Source organism: Camellia sinensis, chromosome 8, assembly GCF_055761805.1.
Source record: "Camellia sinensis isolate YWXY chromosome 8, ASM5576180v1, whole genome shotgun sequence".
Taxonomy (NCBI): Eukaryota; Viridiplantae; Streptophyta; class Magnoliopsida; order Ericales; family Theaceae; genus Camellia; species Camellia sinensis.
This window is the reverse complement of record NC_138968.1, coordinates 47,571,936-47,595,858: the sequence shown is the minus strand read 5'-3', so window position 1 is coordinate 47,595,858 and position 23,923 is coordinate 47,571,936. Positions and strand designations below refer to the sequence as shown.

The following is a 23,923-nucleotide window of genomic DNA, read 5'->3' as shown; positions in this document are numbered from 1 at the left end:
TTTCTTTTAGTGGGGACTGACGGAAAATCACACCTAACAGAACAATATTGTAAAAGTTCATCACAGTTTAAAAAGACTGCTACAAACATGTAATTTGCTTCTTTTTTTTTTCTTTTTTTTTTTATTTACAAGAAAAATAAAATGTCTCTGTACCAACATAGAAAGAACTAATCACTAGTCAGTTGGGACCTATATCATTGAAGAGCCTGGTCTACTTACATTACACTATTTTTTGATTAGTCTGTCTGTAAAATTATTGGAAAAAAAAGAAAAGAAAAGACGAAGAAAGAAGTTTACAAAAATTATTTTAGTAAATGTAGCTTCTCTTCAGTAGGGATGAGCATGGTCCGGATTGGATCGGATTGGGATAAAATCAGGACCAATCCGTTATTTACGGTTTCTGAAAAATTGGAACCAATCCAATCCGTTTAAATCATGGAACCAATCCGAACCAATCCATTTAAATACGGATTGGATCGGTTTAGGACCACAGATTCACATAATTAAATAACAAATATATATATATATATATATAACACTTGAATTTCATAAACATATAAACATAACACTATATTAGTTCCATAATAGCAATATGTTTTTCTATAATAACGACATACTGTTCTAGAATTTAAACAACCATAAGAAAACTGGTTTCACCATAAGTATTTAGACCATCGCAAATTAAAACGTAAAACTAACAAACAAAAGTAATAAAAGAAGATATTATACGGTTTTAGGTTTAAGTTTAGATTTTACATAGAATAAGAGAAGATATTATGGGGGAGGATGTATAATAAAAATATAGACTATTTGTATACGGTCCGGATCGGTTCCAATCTGGAACCGTGGGATTCAGTCCGGAACTAATCCGTGAACTACGGATTTTTAATTCTTCAATCCGGAACCGAACCGCGGATTCAAAAAACCAATCCAAACCTATCGGATTGGACTGGACTGGATCGGATTACGGATTTCACGGATTCCTTACTCAGCCCTACTCTTCAGTAATATTGGAATGTTTGGAAAGATGGTTAAAAGCTGCTTTTTTGACCTTTTTTGTGAGTGAAGAAAGTGGGTTAAAACTGAGAAGTGAATTTTAACACACTTCTCAAAATAGGCTCATATTTTCTTATTATCACTCTAACTCTAGTCCAAGAGTATAAGAAACATATATATATATATATATATATTTTAATTCCTTGTGATTTTAAAAGAGGACATGCAACTGTAGAACAAGCTTCTAAATTTTGTTGGTTTATTGGAGAAAGAAAGATCCAAATCCAAAGTCCCAATTTCATCTTCTTTCAAACAAGTAGGGTACATCTATATTCTTCTCATAAAGACATTCCAACAAAAAGAGCTTCACATGGAAGTGGTATTCACTCTGGAAATATAAAAAACAAAATCAAAATACACAAACAGATACGATCACCTTATCACCATAACCATTTGACAAGCAGTAATCAGTTGGCTTCCATATGCGGACACAAAAAGGATTCTCAAGGCCAGTTCCCAACTCCTTTCATCAAAAAACAAAAAAAAATAAAATAATAAATAAATAAATAAAATAAAAAGAGGGGTGCAAGGAAAATAATTGAGCCAATAAAATTTTCACTGAAATAAAAGGGAAAAAACAATAAAAAGAAACAAACATGTTAATGATACCCAGCCTAGATGATTTTTGAATGAATATCTTATCACCATGACTTCCATTTTTATCCAGTAAATCTTATGGGGGAGAAAATGCTGTCATGATTCACCGGCTCAAAAACAGATGCAACAATGTGCACACAAATTTGCAGTTTGAGAAACGAAGTCTGTTGCTCGAGGCATGAAGTTCCAAATCTTTCAATTTCATTGAACAAATACCTTCCATCTGGCCTTTACAACATAATGACCCCTGCATCATATGGGGTTTATCAAGCCCACAGTTGAAAGAGTTCTTTGTACCTTCCATCACAATTCAAGATGAAACATCAAATCTCAAATCTTGGAATCTATTCAGCAAGCTCAACTTGTATTTCTCAATTTCCGCGTCCTCAGAGGAATTTGGGGTAGACCTAATTACTGAAATTGCTCCAGCACGGTGTAGGAATCTAGTTGCTTCATCTGCAATAACAGAGGACTAATGTCATACCTATACTTGCCTGATGAATACAAATTAATCTGCCAAGTAAGAGAAAGAAAAGAAAAAGAAAAAGAAAACTGAAAAATAGCATCAGTTTGGTTTCTCACAGCAAATAACTTTAATGTTGTGTTCAGTTAGGGATTTAGAAACGGAAAGGAAAATGTGAGAAATAAAGAAAAATTTTAGTTTATATTTCATTCATATTTCCCTTTTCCTTCCAAATCTCTACCCAAATCTATGATCCAAACACAACTTAAAATTGTCTCCAATGAGAAACACAATAAGTGGGCCCTTTTGATTAATAGTGTGTGGACCTGAACCTCTTTGGCCCAAGTGTACATGTTTGTCTGTGTGTCGTATATTTCCAAAAGGTAACAAGCAAAGTTGTTCACCCTGGTGAGTCTCCATCACTCCTCCAAGAGGTGGGTGGGTTCTTTTGGAAATTTAAGTTTCTTTTGGAGGTTAAAATATAATTAAGTTCATTAGGTTAATCAAGGACCTAGACCTTTTTCGACACCCTACATAGGACCTCATTTTATTGTTACAAGTTTACACATGAACAGACAGGACACAAATTTATAGTGTTGACGCGAGGTTTAAGAAGAAGTACTAGCATGAACTTATCAATGGCCCTGTTTGGTGCAGCTTATAGGGCTGCTTAGAGTTTTAATTTTATTTTATTTTGGGAATTTGTATCAGCCCGTTTGGTGGAGCTTATGCTTACAACTTATGAGACAAAAATAATTAAGTATACTGGAAAAAACTAATTATTTGGAAGATGGGTGAGGGGTGCTTTTAGCTTCTACTTCTGTTTATCAACTTTCAGTTTCAGAAAAGCTGCACCAAATAGGCCCAATCTATACGAACAAACAACTGAATGCAAAAAGTCGACCTGAAGGTGAGAGGGCAACTAGAGCCTTCAAAGCTTCCTTCCGTGTTCGGTCATCCTCAGCAGCCCCTAGCATATTCAAAAGCTTTTCAGCCCCACCCATCTCCACTATCTTCATTCTTCTTTCATCTACGAATCAGAAGAAAAGCACAACTGTAATTTAAGATCTAGACAGAAAACAACTGCTAAACTTCACTCCTCTATATTGGCTGTTAGTTTTTATGGCTAAGGTTCCACAGCTTATGATTGTAAACCTAGAGGTTCAGTGATTTGAAACCCCAAAAAGTGGCATGAAGATTGAATAGCATCTAGTTTAGCATGTTATCCACTTCAAAAAACAAAAGATCCATCCTTATGTTTTTATAGTGTAAAAAAGCAAAGTTAGACCGAAAACAACTGTATATACAGTTGCATCTACAAAAGATGGGTTCTAACATGATTTTCTGACTCAACTGTAAAGCTGTTCACTAAAGAATTACTCACTTGAGGAAAAATTATATATTATACTCACCATCTATTGCAAAATGGGTTAATCTAGATGCTCCCATCCTTTTAAACAAAGGATCCTTGACATGCAAAAGTGACACAGATTGTTGCATCAAATTATCTCCTGGAAAAGTAAATTTTCCAAATCTTGTCAAGTAAATACCATGAAGACATATTTTAACAAGACATGGAAGTTGAAAATTGATGATAGAACTAATGGGCATACCCATGTATGGAAGAAACTGGTAAGCAACAACTGTTCCAGTCCCAAAAAATAACAGTTTCAAGAACCATCCTATTTTTCTTTCAGCCTCCTCTTCCATGGAGCGCTCATCTAGAAACCAAGTAAGAAGTCATACACAAAAAAAAAAAAAAAAAAAATTTGTCAGTAGTGATGAAGCAAGAGTATCATATATCTGGAAGGAGTGCTTTTCCCTCAAAGTAAAAGCTAGTATATAATATGCAAAAGAAAACATATTGAGCCTTACTGAAAACACAGTGTTCAAGTTTGAGGAAATCTGATACAAATATTATGATGATAAGTTTAACACCTAAAGTGCTGAGGGTCGTGGCTACTCTAATAGATTATTGCAAAAGTTGATGTTCACAAAGGAGGTTAGACACTTCAACAATCATGCAGAGAAATCCACAGTAATATCACAAGTTCCAAAGGGCTAACATTAACCACATTTGGCATTTTGTTTAGTGTTCATTGAAGAGTAGACTCATACCTAACTTGTGCCTTATTTCAGATTTGAAATTTAATGAGTATTTTGCGTATGAAAGAGTTGGACATCTAGTTAAAAGCTCTTTGATTTAGATTTCCACATACATGGTTGTCAAGGTATTGTAACTGGTGAATTCAACATGGGAATGGAATTGATCTCTACTACTTCCTTAATTAGGTTCTTTAAGCGAGTGTCCTCCTCTCTAGAAAGGGTGGCTTGGCCCCATGATAAGACTACTTGTTGTCATCCCTGCTGTCACATGTTTGAATCATAGAACCAGTCTCTCCAAAAATGGGGCTAAGGCTGAGTACAACTTGCCCGCCCTAGACCTTGCTTTAGTGGAAGCTTCGTGCACTTGGTCGCCGTTTTATTTAAGCAAGTGCTGCCTCTCCCTCTTCACTTTGATGATAAGATTTCACTTCAATGCTTCAAAGCTTGTTCAGCAGCCCTACAAAAGATCTCCATCTTTTTACGACCCATCTCCTTTTTCTTTTGACCCTACTGTTCATTCACTATTTTGTTTTCAGTTCCTCTCTCTTTCTCCACAAATTGTCATAAATCGAAAGAGTTAATTACATTTTACCTCCCTGTAGTTCAGTTCAAAAATACTTTACCCCCTTCTAGTTTAGAAATGTATACATAACCTCCTCATAGTCTGGGGTGAAAAGCAAAACTAACATAATTTGTTATATATAACAGCACATGTTGCATATCCTTGGCTAAGACGCGTGATGACATTGTTAGGATGACATTTGGGAGGAACATTACAATAATGCCCTTATTTGTGTTCAATCTTCCTCTACAATCCATGTCCATCTTACTATGCAAAGCCCAATTCAACACAACCAACGAGACAATTGATGGGAAAATGCACAAGCAGCAACTACCAACATCATTCTCTCTCTCTTTCTCTCACGACAACCCCCAACTGAAAAGAACACACAGAAAACATATATTTATGGGTAGAGTACTATTGGGTGAAGATGAGAGGGAGAGGGAGTTTGGATCTCTGTTAAAGGAAGCCATGGTTGATGGTTGGAGATGTTGCAACCACCATGTGTGAATGTAGAGAGAGCGAGAGAGAGAGAGAGAGAGAGAGAGAGCTATTGGGTTTGAGTTTTTGTTGGGTGCACCATGGGTGATGATGGTGCTGTGGGCATTCCTAAAGAGTTGAGTTGACAATAAGAATGCACAACTATGGTGGGTAAAGAACAAGAATCCTGTAATAATTTCTAATATGACAAGTACATAATTAAATTTTATATCAACTATACATAAAATACAATATTAGCCACCATATATACATTGGAGCACTCACATTTTCAAGACCTCCATACAACGTCTTAGTTTATGTTGCTAATTTCAATCCAATAAAGTTTGCATTTCCAGAACCAGAGCAATTGCATTAGCCACCAAATAAATCGGAGTAGCTTTTGGCTACTGCCATGGGAAGAGGAAGAAGAAGAAAAAGGGAAGGGAATGAAAGGAAAAGGAGAGGTTGTGGCTGCTGGATTTGGAGGTGGCTGGTGGTGCCTGTAAGGTAGGGGAAGTGGGAAAGAGAAAGTTAAGAAGTAAAAGAAGTAAAGAAAAAGAAAGAAATTGCAGAGAGAGATAATCAGGTAGAGAGAGTTTGGTTCCAAAGTCATGATGGCATAGATAAGAAAATTAGAGAAAAAAATTAAGGGCTATGAAGCATGGGTAAAATGTTGTCGTACTCGTTCCGGGTACTGTTACTCGAAATACGTACCGGTACTTTTTATTCATAGATTAAGGGTAATATAGACATATTGTAAAAATTATTAACAGATTTGAATTTTGCATTTTACTCCAAATCACGAGGGAGGGAGTTATGAGTACATTTATAAACTAGAAGGGGGTAAAGTGGTTTCGAGGTAAACAAGAGGGAGGTAAAATGTAATTAACCCTAAATCAAAACTTTCATCATTCGTCCATGGAACTGTTCTCTGATATTACAATTTTTCCTTCCTGTTGTACCAAAAAAAGGTTCAAACAATCAGCTACTTACTCTGTCTAATATTTGTTTTCAGAGAATTATAGTTAGTAAAGTGAATAGTACAAGCATGGCTGACTAATAGCAACAAAATTGCATACACAAAGTAGAATCAATATTCACAAGGACCCCCAAACATGCCCTTAGGATATAGTCCTCATTAAAACATTACCAAGTGCTTTATAAGAAACAAAGAATGAGAAAAAGGAAACCTAAATCAGCAACAAAAAAGTAAAAATCAGTAACCTTTTCCAAAGTTGGATGAAGAGAAATTGCGAGATTGCACATTCCCTAGTTTTCTTCTTCTGCACAAATACTGCATTTTTGCATACCCACAAATTAAAGTCAGCAAAAAAAGATCAAAAATAACAAAAATTAGACAAAACCCTAATCACAAAACTATTAATAGACAAGGTTAGGTTCAAAATCGAAGAAGAACTTACAGTGGTCAGCTGGGATGCTAACTTGCGCATGATGCGAATGAAAGGAAGATCTTTGAGCTATGCTGCAAACGAAGCTTCTTTGTTTCCAATTGGCAGATTGGACGAGACAAACACGTGGCTGGGTCTGAAAAAGGCCCATAAACTTTATGGGCCTGGACTTTTCTTGGGCTAGTTAAAACTCTTGCCCTACCCTCTTCCTTATAAACTAAAATGAGGTGTTTAGAAAAATATTATTGAAGTTGTTTTCTCAAAAAAAAATTTAAAATAATAGGTGCTTCAAAATTTTTATTTTTATTTTTTTCAAAATGAAAAAATGAAAAATGATAACGATACCAAACAATTTCTAAATTCTTTTGCTTTTTTTATGTCAACAAATTTCACCGTTAAGTTTTTTTTTTTTTTTTTTTCTTTGTCATACAGAAAAAGGAAGCTCCGTGAGGTCATTATAGCTTCTATAGGCTCTGGCCTCGGAGTAATCGGTTAACAGTTAGATTTAATCCAACCTAAAGGAAAGGAACCCCCCATCGGAGTAACAGCGGGTTCCAGACCCAATCCATAACAAGAGTCGTAGAGCTTTGTAACAGGAGTACAACGTATTATACAAAGACTTGTGCATCCCGAATGTTGAACTCGGACAAATTGTGTGCAAAAGGCCTAAAATACCACTAGACCACCACCCCGGTGGTCCGTTAAGTTAAATTTCATTAAACTAATCTCTACTATTCATAAAAATATATTTTAACTAAAATTCAATTTCACCAATTTATAAAAACTATATCTTATTTTATATTTGATTAAATTGTCAATAAAATAGTGAAGACAAAATACATTATCTTAAATGAAAAAATAAAAAAATTATATTATTCTTAAAATCTTATTTTAAATACTTTTTAATTCACCCAGATGAAGTTACCTAACAAATTTAAAAATATTATAACACCCCTTAATTAAAATATATAATTATTTATTTATTAAATGAGTTATGCCTATCAACTTTATATTATGCAAATTGTATACTGACCTGACCCATTGATAATATTTGTTTTAACAAATCTGGCCATTTACATTCATGTCGAAAATGATATAACTCTAACTCGCTAACTTCGCACACAATTTAAATTGCGTTAAAAATTTTCAAGTGACAACTTTGATTATATTTCAAGACTATCAAATAACTACTCTTTCCATTTGATCACAAAGTGAGGCCACAAACTTTTGTAGATATATTCATATAGGATTAAATCAAGTAGAAATCACTACAGTACTTTGTTTAGACAAGGTATTGATATACCCATCTTGGTAGTTTTACTGGATAAAAGATTTTATGATCCAATAAAAGCAATTATTGGAGGAATATAATCTAATCTAGTAAATGGAATAGTATGGTTTAACATAAAACCAAATTTTTTTGTGTTAATAGATGATTCTAATATAGAATATGTTAGGATTCGTCTAAAAACACAAAATATAAAAATGAAAAAAGATTCTTATGATCTCGCAATTCAATGAAAAACTATTCATAAATTAACAAGGCTACTTGAAACATCAATTAAACCAATTGATATAAAGATAATTGACATGTGGGAACTAAAACCATATGAGACAACAATTCAACCAAAGCTAATAAATTGGTCAGATTTAGAAATTCTAAGAAATTGATTAATTTCTGAACTAACAAAGGAAAGAGTAGCAAGGAAATCTGTTAGTAACATTGAAATACAGGCATCTGGTAGTAATTTGTATATAACAAATAATAAATTAAAACAACCAGTACAAAATTTTATCAACTGACCTGAAAAAAATTCAATAAATTAAAAATTACACATGATATTAATAGCAGTAGTTTTCAAACAGAACCGATTGGTATTAAGACAGTGTAAGTTCCTATCATGCCAGGAACACATCATAGATTTGAAGAACAAAAAATGGTTCAAATCTATCATTATCAAATAAAACATGATGAAGTAATTTTTGCCCCTAGCCAAGGAAAGCGAAAATATATTTATGTTTTGGGAATCTTTAATTTTAAAGGTTATAAGCCATATATTCTTAGTGTTCTACTTGACACTGGTGCCATAGTAAGCACATGTAGAGTGAATGTTGTACTCGAGGATAAATGGATTTTAATGAAAGATGATGTCTCAGTTAAAGGAGTTAGTGGAGCAGATACCTTTATAATTCTAAAAGCAAAAAAATATAACTGTTTAGTTTAATAATAACAAATTTTAGTTATTCCAAAAGTTTTATCTTTCCGAAATATGCATGGAGATTTTATTCTTGGAAATAATTTTTATTTGCATATTTACCAATAATGCTTGCTGATAAAACAATTAGTTTAACTCTCAACCAGCAATTGGTAACAAAGGGAGTTAAACCCTAATTAAATTAGTATCATTTTTTGACCAACAAAATTGTACATCTTTCTTTAATTTTGCTAATAAAAAGGGAGTGCCAATTTTGCTAGATCTTTTACGTAATTTCTTCCATAATTAAGAATTCCTGAAAATTTTTGAAATTGTTTTACTTCAATTAATTCATCTGGAAATTTTTTTACTTTTGAAATAATATGTTTTTGTAATTTCAATTAACCCTAAGAACTCTCTTTCTTCTTTCTCCACCTCTATCTTTTTAGGAGAAAGAAAAATTCCATATTTTTGGAATTGATTACATAATTGCCTAGGATGATTCTTCTGTTCTTCCATTGATTTGGAAAAAAATAAAAATGTCATCTATATATACTACACACACACAAAAAAAAAAAAAAAAAAAAAAATCCTTAAGTTTATTAAAAATAGAATCCACCTATCTTTAAAAGATTTGTGGTCCAATATTTAATCCAAATAACAATGCATTCTAGTAGTAATGTCCTCTCTATGGAGTAATTTCAATGTTTAGAATCACTCCTGTCATATATAGAATAGATCTGGGAAACTCAGAATTATTCATCCAGATTTTTTTAGGTAGATGATTGTTTGATAAAAATTAAATTTGCGTAATATAAAATTTATATGTAAAATAAATTTGAACCACAACATAATAATTTTGAATAATTTCTAAATAGTTAAGTTTAAGTTCATAGTATTACTGATATATATACACCATCTTAATCACTCCTGCTGCTTTTTTTTGGAGTGGCAACCATACACAATATGACTAATCTAAATATGTATACATAAAGTGTAATGACCTTATCTGAAATAGGGCTTCAAATGAACCAAGTTGATCATAAATAAGATTGGCTCACCTCGGCTCGTTAAGGGCTCAACTCGGCTTGTTTCGTTTAGTGAACGAGCTGAATTCGAGCTCGAATATTAGGCTTAGTAAACGAGCCGAGTTCTAACTCCAACTAGCATAAACTCAACTTATCAAGCTCGGCTCGTTTAACTTTATTTAAATTATATTTTAAATAATATAAATAATATTTTTATTTAAATAATATTAAAAAAAATATATTGAGCCAAACTCAGTTTTATTAATGTTAACGAGCCGAGCCGAACTCAACCCAATTCTTTATCGAGCCAAACTTGAGCTCAATAAACAAACTCAATAAGTAAACGAGCCTAGTTCGAACTCAGTAAAACTCGACTTGACTCGATTTGATTGCAACCCTAATTCAAAATGATAGCCTTGTTATTCTCAACCAATCAAAATGTATTGCTCTCAAAAAAAAAAAAGATAAAATAAAATAAAATTATTGTTCCAAAACAAAACATCAAAAGGTATATTATTCATATTCAGACATATGCAAACAAAATTACTCCTTTTCGAGGAAGTGGACCCGAATAAATTGGAACATCCAATCTTACTCTTATCTTTGGAGGTAGAGATAAAAATTCAAAGACAATAATCAATCTTTTTGATGCAATAAAAAGTAACAATCAAAAGCATAAAAGTTTATAATAAAAAAGTAACAATCAAAAGCATTCCTACTCCAGCTTCTTCATAATTATTTTTTTAATTTTTTAACTATTTCTTTCTTCTTAATAAATGATAAGCAAAAACTGTATTAAACAGTTTAACATAGACTCCAAATTATAAAATATAATCCACTCACTTAAACAGCAACAAACAGCCCCATTGTAGTAACGATAAGACCACAAAATTCGACACATCAATGAGGACTTGGCCACAAAACTATCAAGAAATAGAAGAAACTGAGACTACTAGGGAAAAGCATTGCCATACACATCAAAACAAAAGACACAAAATCTTGGAAAAATACCGACATACAATTACCCCACTCCTCATCCAACAGAAAAGGGATCTGAAAACTGGTTTTCATGTAATTAAACAACCAGGCTAAAAGGTACAAATTTTATCCATTATCTAATACTCAAAATTTGGGAAAATTGCAACAACCTGACAACTGAGAATAGGAAAAGATTGTATAAACTGAATAGGCATAGTAATAAGAAATCTTCAGCATCAGCAGAATCTTCACATTCAAAATGCAGCTACTTAGATCTCACACTTCTACTACACCATGATGTTCGACACAAACCCAACTTTCAATAACTGAAAACTAGGCAGTCCAGACCACTTCCAGAGAGGTGAATACACTTCCTACTTCCTGGTCAAGTAGACATCCATAAATCATTAACATCGGTAAATCTACACAACTTCAATGCTTGCACAAATGAAGGTACATTAATTTTGGAAGAGGTTCGGTTTTTCACAAAAAATTTGTACAAACCATTTCAACATATAGCAAGTAAAACTGAAGTACCCTATCTCCCAGGTTGTTCTTTCAAAGAAATGGACAAGGCAAACTTTAATATTGTACAGAAAGCTGGTATGGCCAGAGCCAGTTAATACTGTCTAGACCATATAATGACAAGGTATCGAGTAAAAACTCAGTGGGATTGCTGTCCTTGATCTAATTTTTCTTTTTAAAAAAAAATTATAAAATAAAATGGGGGACAGCAGGATGGTGTTGCAGGGTGGAGGAGAATTTACTTAAGAGCAACAAGAGCTTGGGTATTGGTTGTCTGCTCGCTTAGGAATTGGAATCTCAGAGGCCAAATGTTTCATTTCCCCCCACAACACTTGGGTTTCATCGTTCATGAATGGATGTGGTCATTGGATATGTCATATGACAGATCAACTATCTTGAGAAGAGCATTCAAATTGAAATGATTCTTGAAATGCATGGCAATTTAGTGATTGTAGTTATCCAAAATGCAACCACAGACACCGCAAAACAGAAGAGACTTGTTTCACATCATAAGACAAACAACTAGATGATTCAAATTTCAGAATCAATCAATCCCCCTTAACAAATTTGGCCCTATTCAGTGGTCAGGAATTTTGCGTGAGAAAGTTGTTTTCAAAAAGTGTAGTAAGTGAAGTACAGGAAAAAGAAACTTGTTTCACTGTGTGTGTTCATTTGACAAGAAAAAGAAAGTGTATTGTTGAGACTCCTGCAAAATCTTGTATTTTTTGCAATACATGTTTTGAGGGAAAACAAATCCTAGTGGGAAACTTAGAAATATAAATCCACATCTTTCTTGCTAAATAATCATGAAAAAAGTTATACAAAAGTTGGTTTTCCTCTACTTTCTTTTCCTAACAACTGAATGGAGCCTTTGTGTAATACACAGGTATAAAACAAGTAAACAAACCTGCCGCTCTTAGCCGTTGGAACAATCAATCCTCTTTTCTCTAAGCTCTTGAACCGATCCCTAGCAAGGGTAGAACAGCCCTACATGCAACAAAAAAATAATAAAATCAATAAAACATAGAAGTTTCTGTGATTGAAATCTAAACTGAAAGTCACACTTGGTTCTTTCTTGGAGAATAAATCAGGAAAATGACAAAAAGACAAACCTTCAGCTTACGGAGGGAACCGGAAATTTCTTCAGATAACAGGACCTGAACAGGGGCAGGTTCATATCTGAAAGAAAGGAAACTAGTCATTTGGTTTATTCTAAAAAGTAAACTATAATCATAGTGGCTACCTCATACTGAAATAAGAACCAGAACCCATTCACACCCAGCCACCCCCCAAAAAATGGTGTTGCTAAAAATTTCAATTTAATGTGGAACCAACATGTAAAATCCAAAGTTTTGGAAAGCTAACCATTAAGTAGTTGCCTAATTATATCACCAGAATTTTCCATTGAACCAATAACCAATTTGTAATAGATCATGAAAGAAAAAAAAAAAGGTTAAATATGTTAATCTTTATCAACAAAACTGCCATACTTGTGCTTTCCCAAGCGTGGTGGGCGGGATTTCAATCTTTCTTGCTTAGCAACTGCACGGCGTAGATGTCTTTTTTGCTTCTCTTCATCCTCTTTGGCTATTTCTTGAATTATATCTGGCAGGCTGTAGTGCAGAGAATAAATCATCAGTAGAAAAATACTCAAGTGCAAAAATATTTGTAGAAACAAACAAGTTGGCCTACGAGTCAATTTCTTTGGAGAGTTGCTCCACTTTCTTCGCTTCTGCTTTTGCTCTCTGCTGTTCCTTACGTCTATCCCTCCTGTTCAACTCAACTCGTGTAACCCTTTTTTTTATAGAGGGCCTGCAGAATTATTGTTCAAAAACTATGAATCTCTCATAAAAAAGAGTAGAAGAAAATTATAACATCATAACAGCATGCCTTAGAAAAGAGAACTGAGAGGATATCCTGGTCTGGCACAACTGAACCTTTTGGCACTTATATTGCTGAAGCTCAGCCTTAGGAGAATTATTACAGACAAAAACAAAAACAAAAACAAAAAAAAAAAAAAAAAAAAAGAAACAAGAAACAAGAAACATAACCTGGCCTAAACCTATGCAGCAGCCATGTGAACTGAACTGTATCTAAATGACCACAAAAACCCATGTAAGCGATTTCAAGTATACATACTGGGGTGAAGGTGTTTGGTCTTATGCGTCAAATTCAAAATCTTGAAAACATTGATATAGCTTTATCCATATATGCCGTATTCGTGTATCATGTCCATATTCAAGCTTGTTAGCTTTATCAAAAGCTTTATAATATTATGTTCCCCATTTGTACTCCGCTCACCCAAAACAATCAGCATAGAAGACAATAGAGCCAGGAATGCCACAGAAATTCTGCCTAACTATGAATATGTTCCTCCCTACTAATCAAATTTCCCAATGCGTTCTGTGCCCAACCGTAGATGTCACAGAAGGATATTGGGAACCATATTTTGTCTCCAACACAGGTACCTACACACACTTTATTGTCTATTTGTTATAGCTGAAACATTTTGTTGCAGCCTTCATAAATACTCACCATACAGCACTTTCTTAGAGAATTAAAATGGCTCCTTAATCCCATAAAATGAAATTCACATATTACTATTAAAACAAATATAAGTGTGAAAAAGATGCAGACCAACATCCCATCATGATTTCCAAACTCTACAGAATTACAAGAGAAACAGTACTCCATTCACAAAACAATTCTCCAATAACCACAATAGATAATGCAATCTTCAGACCCTATATCATTATGCTCAATAATCAAGATGAAAAAGAACAAGAAAGTCATTCAATTGCAGTAGTGGCAGTAAAACATGAAAAGTCGTAGACCTATTTTCATGTTCATTATCTCCATCCTTGTCCTCCTGTGCAATGTTTTGATCATCATCGTCACTACCATTATCCGCATCAAGAAAATACATCTGAAATAGTTAATTCATATTAAGTTTTGCATGAGAATATAATTCGGGAGGAATCAATATACCACACAGTACATTCAGGCTGAACTTCAAGTAAATATTAGGTGAATGGAAAAAATTATACTTCTTCTTCATCAACAACTTCTCCAGGAACAGTTAATGGAACTGGCTCAGGTCCCAACTCATGTCGATAAATTTTCTGCATTTCATCTGCAACAGCACGAGCTAACGAATCCTACATAGACAAGAAAGATTAAATGTGAATCTTATCTAAGGCAAATAGAGAAGCAAAATCCAAACTATCATCTCTCTATAAATAACCTGATGACTCTCAAACGACGGATTGAATGAGCATCCAGGAGGCTCAACTTCAACAGCAGGAATAATTGAAGGCTTGGATTTCTGTCAAAAATAGTCAATATGACATCTACGGTGACAATAATAGAGAAAAAAATATAGGCATAATCTACAGAGCACATTAAAAGAATGCATAGAGCATTGCCTCAGTCGTTCTATTGTGGAAAAAACAATGGAACCAATATGCATCCAATTTACAGAACTTGAATTTTAGAAGGGGGTCACATCAGCAAGTGCTGTGGTATCATTCCTTTAATATTATTGCAACAGAATTACATGACAGACAAGAGTCAAGAAGGAATAACATCTGAATTTAAATTATGGCTTTACCTTTTTAGTTTTACCAGTGTGTTTACCTGCAAGAGTGTGAAGAACAGCCTATGTAATGTGTACCATCATACAAAAAAGAAAGAATAGATATCATAACTGCAATCAACTTGAAATAAAAACCTTTACCATCCCATATGTCAACCATGCCAGAATCCGAGACACCCTCCTCCTGTGGGATTCCAAAAAGAAACAATAAGGGGTTGTTTGGGATAAACTAAATAAGTGTACTTTTTGACTTTTTATGAAATATAGGTTAGGTATGGATTGGGTTTGAAGTGATGTGGTAGAGAAATGATGTGACTTAAATAAATGATGTAACTTAAATAGGATAGTGACTTTTTAACTTTTTGACTTTTTTTTATTATGCCAAACTAAGCCTAAATAAGAACCATACTAATGATCCATTTCTATGTTTAGTTACAAACAAGTTTTAAAATTTTGCTTACCTTGAGACAACCTTGAACATCATCTTTTGCTTTTGGAACTTCTTTACTTCTTTTCTTGGATTTCTTCTTTGTTGAAGATGGTACTGGTTGAACAAAGGAATTCCTTTGTAACAAGCTGTCACAGTATAGTACTTTTTCTCTGTGCTTTTCAATCTTCCTCTTGACTGAAAGATCTGAATTACACAAAAGGACAAGAGTTAATCATTCCTACAGTGAAGAATTGAAAAAGAAATATGACAGGACAAGACTGAAGCACGTGTAATGAGTACTTCTATTGTAAACATTTTTATTGCGGGCTCAGTCAACAAGACCAAACACTGAGCTAAATTAATCTTGTTCATCAGCTTCTTGTAGCCGAAAGCCTGCACATATTTGCCTCACATTTGGAAGGGACTATTTTCGTATGAGTTAAGCCCAGCCTTGGAAAGGCCATTACACGTCAAGCAGAATTTGGCCAAATGAGGGTTCTTCTGAACCTGCCCCAATTCACACCCCAAACCCCCCCATCATACCAAATAGCAGTACTAAAGATCACTAGTGTATGAGATTTATTCTCAAGTTTAAAAGATTCGTCACTAATTTTGCCAAAAATCCATATTAACCTGTCGATTGGTTTTTACCATGGTTGTTAGAATCATATGATTCATGATTCAATCTGTAGGTTTGATACAAGTTTCAACAAAAACGATTCAAATTGTTCTGTTGAATCGGAAATTGGGTGAATCATGCAACTTAATTTGCGATTCACTACGATTTAGTTCTATTTTTGTGTTTGTTTACATAATTCATGAAACAACATCATTTTTGCCAATTAAGATATATATAAGAGATCAATTAGTTATATTGATATACGTGAGTTTATATGTATATAGATATATACAATTTAGTTATATTGATATTTACTTCATTTTAAATAATATTTGTATGTTTTTATATGTATATAAATATATAAAATTATACATCATAGATTCATATTAAATAAAATGAATCTTACAACTTACAATTAGATATGATTTACGATTCATTATTTTGCAAAAAAGATTCACGATTCGATTCGTGATTTGACAAAAGTAGTTTTACCCTGACTAGGAATTTTCCATAAACAAAACATAGAATCTTTTTGAGCTTATCATGGTGGCCTTATTTCTTCATTTCATACCTTAAAGAAAAACTCCAATGTTACAAACAAATGATGAAACTTTAATAAGAAAACAGGTGAGGTAAACTTGCAGGCTCCCCCTAAATCAGATAAAGCTTTGGGTGTAACATTTGGCAAGGAGGTAAATGAATCACATGCAATGCTCCATTTGTTTGGGCCCAGCAACAAATTTTCATATTTTTCCAATCCAACCAAGAAAGAGGAAACATGTATACTGTAAATGGTTTTATGCAGGACAGCTGAAGAACAAAATTACAGAAATTTATTTTACATGCCTTAAGCTCATCATGTCAATTGTCTATCATCACTGCTGAAAAAGACAGCCGGGGATTTCGATGATTTCACTGACAGGGTTTCAGGCATCTTGTCCATCCAACACCCCCCCTTCTCATACCTTTGACAAATTCAATTATTGTCCTTGGTCTTTCATGTCCTATTTTATGCCCATCAACTATTTGATAACATGATTTCACATAACATTTGTTTTTAAATGTGGAAGCCAAACACTAAACAATTAGAAGAAAAACAATCAGTGTGTTTGGTTTGAGTTTTTTGAAAACTCAGTTTTTTGGTTTTCGTGTTTTTTTGTTTTTAGTGAATATTTTTAAAATTTTAAACATTTTTTTTACTTTTTTAGATCCACCTTACTTAGATGTATCTAAAAAGTAAAAAATTGGTGAAAAAATATTTTAAAAATTTAATAAATACATAAAAATACAAAAAATGTACTGAATTCTCGTATTTTTTTTGTATTTTTGGTATTTAGTGAATTTTTAAAAAGTTTTTTTCACAATTTTTTTACTTTTTAGGTATATTTATGTTAGGTATGTCTAAAAAGTAAAAAAAATTGCTTAAAATATTAAAAAAATTCAGTAAAAACAAAAAAATATGGAAAACAAGAAAGTAAAATTTTCTGAAAAGTGTTTTTGAAAAAACACAACCAAGCAAGCTGAATGGTAGCGTTTAGTTTAATTTTTAAAACTCAATTTTGTTTTCAAATCATGATTTGAATCAAAATTTATAACCAAACAAATTTTTAAAATACAATTCAAAATTGCTTTCAAAACTCCTTTCTTCTCTTTTTTTATTTTTTATTTTTTATATATTATTAATCAATCAATCTCTTTTTCTCTCCCCTCTCTCCTCTCACCTCTCACATTCTATACATCAATCAATAAAAATAAAAATAAAGTACAAATCATCCCAAAACTATTTTCAAAACTCATAATCAAACAAATTTTATCTTTTCAAATCATAATTCAAAAACTCAAAACTCAAAACAGAACTCCACACTCAAATCATAATTCTAAAACTAAACTAAACTAAACTAAACGGACCCAATAATTTTACCCATAATTTTTTTTTGCCTGAGTAAGCAATTTTCGTCAAAACAATTGGAGTGTAAATTTATCCAGGTAATGGAAAAACAAAAGCAATTGAATATAGGGTAGCAAATATGATGCCCAATGCGCCCATTGCAGATATTAGAAAGAGCAGACGATTTCAACAATGCTTTCGGGGCCAATCTTATATCATAAACCAAAGAAACTACTTAAAGTCGTTACTGATCAGACCCACAACAAAGTGCATTGACCCCATACATATATAATATGTAATATAACTTCTTCAAGAATGCAACTCACAGCATGTCACTAGATTCTATCCAAATATGCAACTAGTACTCTTTCATTTGACACCTCCCACTAGGCTCTACTTCAATTGTTCATGAAATTGAATAAGGCTAAATTTTAATCAATTCCCCACCCAACTTAACTAAATCATTATTACATTAAAACAAAAACTTAACAAACAGTTTGATACTAGAGGAAAACTGAGAGAAGAATACGAAAGCAACATCATAATTCCAACCATTATATTGTTTTAGTCACCAATAAATAATAACACCACCTCGAATCAGCTTATTGTTGCCCAAACTGATGGGAAAAAAAATACACATAATCAATTTGATCATCAAAGTATTTTAACATTTTCTGAGCAACCAAGCAAGGCATGAGAAAAGAATCATACCTCTCGATTTGTCAACAAAAAATAGCGATTCGCTGGGAACGTTAGTGAGAGAACCACCGGAAAGAGCGTCTTTGGTTGACTTCTCAAAGTATTCATCTATGTCCTCTGTGCTTATGTTAGCCCTCCATGCCTTCTTTCCTTTCCTTGAGCTCTTCGCCTTCTTTCCCATCTCTCTATCTCAAAAACTCCACTCTCTTTCCTTTGTTCTTTGTTCTGTTTTAGTGTCAGCTGCCACTAAAGGAGAGGCACAATCACAATTTGCAAATCCCTAACCAAGAAAGTGCAGGACACTTATTCGCCAAGTCTTGATGCTTCTATTCAATTAATGGAGTTTTGGAAATATTAATAAACGCCACTATTTAACCCTTATAACAAATTAAACCGTAAAATTTTAGTTTCTTTAAATAAAACTTTGATCTTTTAAATGGGTATCAATTCAAACCATCCGCCAACCACCGTTAACTAATCCTAGCAAAAGGGGGATATAAATGTGAATTTACTCATCACTTTCTTCGTCTTTCTTGTTGCCACACCTTTGACAATCAGTTCCACCCTTCCCTCACCATTGTCACCACCCCAAATCCCTTTTTTCTTTTTCCTATGGAAAAACATTGATACCCACGATTTAAATCCCATAATTTTATCACATAACATGTTATGTGTTAATATTTGATTTGTCACAAACTCCAATTATGTAAGTACCAACTCTCTTATCATATTGTGAGACTTAAATTAGCATCTCTCTTTTCCTACCACCAACAACGTATTAGAGAGAGAAAGTTGGAAAAACAGAAAGATAAAAATGACTGCACCTACCGCCACAACCCCTACCTACATCCCCCGCCACTCACTATGGCCCCCAGTGCCACCATACCACCACCCCCCTCACCCTACGCACCACAAACCACCACTCCCAACTCTTTCCTCCCCATAGGAGCGTTAATCAGTTTGGGGCAGTCAGTTTTTAGACCAAAATCACCACCAAATCCATTGGGTCGGTTGTCTATCTATGTTTGAGAACCTAGGAAAGAAAAGAAAAGGAATGATTACTTAAATTATAAAAAAAAAGAAAAGAAAATAAATGATTGTAATTTCTTTCATTCTTGTTTGGATAAATAAGAAATAAAAGAAAAGAAATGATTATAATTTCTCTCCTTCTTATTTGGTTAGATTTCAAAAGAGAAAAAAAAGAAAAGAAATTATTTTATATTGTATTACCAAAATAACCTTTATATATTTTCAATCCTTTTATTTCTTTTATTTTTACAGGGATAAAATTGATATTATGAAAATACTTATTTCTTTTCTCTCCTAATCTCTCCACTTTTGAGAAGATTAAAAATGAGTGTTATAAGAGAAATGAGTTTCTCTCCATTTCTCTTCATTTCTTCCCATTTCTCTCCACTTAAGTTATCCAAACAAGTAATCCAAACAAGTAAGAGAAATATATTTCCCTCCATTTCTTTTCTTTTCTCTCCAAATCACTCAAGCCAAACATAGGGTTAACCAAAGCTAGGCAAAGTGGTCATAAACTGAAGTTGTCAGATTGTATTCACTAGTAAAGTGGTTTAGTTATTTCAGTGTGTGCGCCTCAATAGCATAATATTATTAAATTTAAGCCCTACTTGTATACACCATTTTAATGCAACTCATAACGCAAACATGAAAGCTTCAACTTGCTACCTATCTCTATTTTCCCAACTTTCTCAAAAAAACAAATGAACAAACTTCCCATTCTATGTTTAACGAAGCACATGAAATGAATATTAACTTTCTCAACTCAAATTTTGCCTAATTTTCCAGTATCAGATTATGCGTTTAAAAATGAAAAACATCTACGGATTAAATAAATAACAGATTGAAGTAAAAAAGGGGTTTCGTAAATACCTTAGCCGACGATCGGTCGATGTGAGATTTGTGAGAGAGAGCGAGAGCGAGGTGTTTTCAACCCTAATCAGCGAGTGACGAAGAGAGACAATGAAACCAGGTCTGAGGTGAGAGAAGCGTGGACGGCAGGGATTTAACTTAAGGGTATGTGCGTGGACGGATGGTATTAATATAATTAATATAATTAAATAAAATATTAATATAATTAAACATTGATAATTATAGGTTTGAATCTATTTGTTTTACACAAATAGACGATAAATATAATTTTAAAAATAATCATTTAGTTTTTGTAATAAAAATTTCATTTAAACATATAGTTACTGATACTCAATCATTTTAATTTTTTATATGAATATTTTACTTAATAAATCTTAAAAAGTGAACAGTTTACATCATTGAAATCGGTCTCAAAATGAGCTTACCAAATCCAAATACCCTCTCAAATTAAGATAATCAACTTAAGAGAAACCAACCTTTTTAAAAAATTCTAAACAAAAAATTAAAATGCGACCGATATATTTCACTTTACTACTATTTTTTAAAACTGTTGATAAATATTTCTTTTTCATTATTAAATATTAATTTCCATCTTTTTTTAATCTATAGAATCTTTGATTTTAATGAATATGGTGTAATTTGAGACAACCTGCCTAATTTCATTGGATTTATATTTCCAATTTTCAAATTTTGTTAGACTTTATAACAATCCTTCCATATAGGGGTGAGTATAGTTTGAATTGGTTTAGTTTAGTTATAAATCAAAGTCAATTCGTTACTTATGGTTCCATCAAATTTGAAATAAAATTAATCTATGAAAATTTTGTAATCAATTCGAACTGAACCACTAAATCACAGTACGATTTGGTTTAGAATTACAGATTTTAAACCTATTATTATTCTTCACAATATAATTATAAAATATTATTCACAACTTATAAATTATTTACATAATTGTTTAAAACTAATTCTATTACTATATAAAAAAATACTTAGTAGAGAGTTATAATATATAGATATATATATATATATTATACTAATAAAATATTTGAATATTTACATTTAGTAACAAATTATATATAATCTAAACAATTCGGTTTTGTTCCAATTGAATTTGTAGCTATAAAACTACAAATCAAACCGTGAAGTATGGTTCACCTATTTTAAAAATCAAAACAAAATCATGGATTGAGAAAACCAAACCAAATCATTCGATTTGGTCTGAACCAAACCGATTTACAATTTTTTCGATTTTTATGCTCAGCCCCACTTTGATAAGCCCCTCCTCATTGCAACCCCCTTCGGTGATCGCTTACTATCCACTCCTATCCTTGTAAGGAACCCCCCACTGACAACCTCCTTCCCACTGTAACCCCTCCAATGAGTTCCCTCCTTTACTCTTGTGACATACACCCTCATTCCATCGCTCCCTCAACCTGTTCAATTTTGTTTGCTCTTTCTTTCTATGTCAATCCCACTCACCTTTCTATCTCAGTTGAATTGTTAGATATGGCAATTGTGAGGGTTGTAGAAAGGCATTGCAGTTTTGGCTATGAGGGATTATGGAAGTAGAAGAAGGAAATTGTAAAGTTGAAGTAGGAAAGAGTTAAAGGAGACTAGAGAAGGGACATCGACAGTGAGGATGGCTGTGGAAGAACAGAAGAGGGCGATGGTGGGTTGTTGAAACTAGAGATGGTAAGGGATACAACCAGAGCTAGTAGTAACTAGAATGGAATTGTGGAAGATAGTTAGGGGTTGGGGATGATAGAAATAAATTGAAATTTTTGTGTTAGAATAAAATTGTAATATAAAAAAATAAAAATAAAAAAAAATGAAGGAGATGAGGGTCGTCAGAAGGGAGGTGGGGGTCATTAGTAGGGCTATACAAAATACTGCTCAATTTATTAAAACCACATCAGTCCACACTAATTCGTACTATTTTATCCGCTAACCGCGAATTAAATTTTAAAATTAATAATTCACCTTTGAAACCGCTTCTCTCCACTATAATTAATGCATATATATTTTTAATCTCTAATGAAATATCAAAATAAAAATAAGTTTGAGAGAGATTTAATATGTAAAATTTGTTACAAATTAGTTGTTATATATATGAAATATATTATGCAAATTAGTATTATATGTTATGCAAATGCTTGATAATTGGTTAAAAATATTCTTCAATCTGCCCAAATCGCTATTTGGTTATTTGTCAATCCGTTAATCTGTCATTTACTTTATAATTTTACTCTCAAACCGACGAATCACACTGATCACACCTCTAATTATTAGCATTGCTTCTTGTCCAAATCAATAATAGTAGAATTATAACCCAAGTAGGTAAAAAAAATAATTCTACAATTTAGACAACCCAAATATATAGCTACACACGTATCTTACAACCAAACACCATGGATATGTTTGGTTTGGCTTTGTAGAGTGATTTTGAGAAAAAATTTCTAAAAAAATTCTAAAAAATTTGTTTGGTTTGTAATTTTTTCAATACAATTTCCAAAATCACTTTCTCTCTCTTATACATCAATCAATCATTTTTTCTCTCTCCTCTTTCCTTCTCAATCATTTTTTCTCTCATACGCATCTACTCAATTACAATAAAATATCAAATCATTCCAAACTCCTAAACTCCGAAACTACTTTCAAAATACACAACCAAACAAACCAAAAAAATTTCTAAACTCTCTCCCCAAAACAATTTTTAAAAACTACTCTCTCAAAACCAAACCAATTTTTAGAAATTTTTTTGGTTTGTTTGGTTGTGTATTTTGAAAGTAGTCTTGGAGTTTGAAAGTTTGGAATGATTTGATATTTTATTGTAATTGAGTAGATGTGTGTGAGAGAAAAAATGATTAAGAAGGAAAGAGGAGAGAGAAAAAATGATTGATTGATGCGTAAGAGAGAGAAAGTGATTTTAGATATTGTTTTGGAAAAATTATAAACCAAACAAGTTTTTTAGAATTTTTTTTCCAAAATCACTCTACAAAGCCAAACCAAACATATTCTTCTCCACCCAAGGACGAATCTAGGATTCATTTTTGATAGACCAAGACAAGCATAATTTTTTTTAAAAAAAAATTGATTGATATACTCTGCCATATATCAATTCAAAACAAAAAATAAAGTAAGGTTTAATATTAAAAATTAATACATAAAAAATTAAAAACAAGTATTTGTTTGGCGTTAACATGTGAATTAAAAAAAATAAAAATAAATCATGTATTCACTGATTCTTTGTATAAATTAACTCAACTATCTATTAAAGTGTGAAAAACCTAAGTGATTCGTGATTAGATTAAGATTTAATTGTGCCAATTCTCAACCAATTAAAACTCACAATCTAAATCATCAAGTACGTACGAAAGTGATTTAGATTGTT

General features: G+C 32.5%; 2 protein-coding genes across 9 annotated transcripts; both read right to left on the bottom strand.

Moving 5' to 3' along the window:
- Positions 1–1,235: 1,235 nt before the first annotated feature.
- LOC114320100 (ARM repeat superfamily protein) lies at positions 1,236–6,855 on the bottom strand. 5 transcript variants are annotated; one of them, XR_003649681.2, is made up of 7 exons: positions 6,686–6,855; positions 6,489–6,558; positions 3,730–3,837; positions 3,529–3,627; positions 3,021–3,146; positions 1,653–2,109; positions 1,236–1,519 (listed from the first exon to the last, which is right to left on the bottom strand). XR_003649681.2 is itself a non-coding variant. In XM_028267204.2 (7 exons), exons 1-6 carry the CDS (start codon positions 6,713–6,715, stop codon positions 1,964–1,966), a joined length of 579 nt encoding a protein of 192 aa, XP_028123005.2. In that variant the 5' UTR covers positions 6,716–6,855; the 3' UTR covers positions 1,236–1,519; positions 1,951–1,963. The 5 variants fall into 5 exon arrangements, 2 of the variants coding, with proteins under 2 accessions (XP_028123005.2, XP_028123004.2); XR_003649682.2 differs by having other exon boundaries at positions 1,666–2,109; XR_003649683.2 differs by having other exon boundaries at positions 1,870–2,109.
- Positions 6,856–10,846: 3,991 nt separating this feature from the next.
- Positions 10,847–20,697, bottom strand: LOC114320077 (Nop53 protein). 4 transcript variants are annotated; one of them, XM_082882577.1, is made up of 13 exons: positions 20,530–20,697; positions 18,643–18,956; positions 15,456–15,628; positions 15,136–15,178; positions 15,010–15,035; positions 14,644–14,724; positions 14,447–14,557; positions 14,234–14,325; positions 13,092–13,211; positions 12,890–13,012; positions 12,512–12,578; positions 12,307–12,386; positions 10,847–11,255 (listed from the first exon to the last, which is right to left on the bottom strand). In XM_082882577.1, the coding sequence occupies exons 2-13, from the start codon at positions 18,809–18,811 to the stop codon at positions 11,249–11,251; spliced, it is 1,092 nt and encodes a 363-aa protein (XP_082738703.1). In that variant the 5' UTR covers positions 18,812–18,956; positions 20,530–20,697; the 3' UTR covers positions 10,847–11,248. The 4 variants fall into 4 exon arrangements, with proteins under 4 accessions (XP_082738703.1, XP_082738702.1, XP_082738700.1 ...); XM_082882576.1 differs by having other exon boundaries at positions 18,643–18,910; XM_082882574.1 differs by having other exon boundaries at positions 18,643–18,876.
- Positions 20,698–23,923: the final 3,226 nt, after the last annotated feature.

Excerpts from the sequence above, each read along its gene's own strand:
- LOC114320100 (XM_028267204.2), bottom strand. The coding sequence starts at position 6,715 with ATGCGCAAGTTAGCATCCCAGCTGACCACT. Across the intron at positions 6,559-6,685 it reads TAGCATCCCAGCTGACCACT|TATTTGTGCAGAAGAAGAAA; the intron begins GTAAGTTCTTCT and ends GCAAAAATGCAG. Across the intron at positions 2,110-3,020 it reads AGTTGCCCTCTCACCTTCAG|ATGAAGCAACTAGATTCCTA; the intron begins GTCGACTTTTTG and ends CTGTTATTGCAG.
- LOC114320077 (XM_082882577.1), bottom strand. The coding sequence starts at position 18,811 with ATGGGAAAGAAGGCGAAGAGCTCAAGGAAAGGAAAGAAGGCATGGAGG. Across the intron at positions 14,326-14,446 it reads AAGTTGTTGATGAAGAAGAA|ATGTATTTTCTTGATGCGGA; the intron begins GTATAATTTTTT and ends TAACTATTTCAG. Across the intron at positions 13,013-13,091 it reads CTCTCCAAAGAAATTGACTC|CCTGCCAGATATAATTCAAG; the intron begins GTAGGCCAACTT and ends TCTGCACTACAG.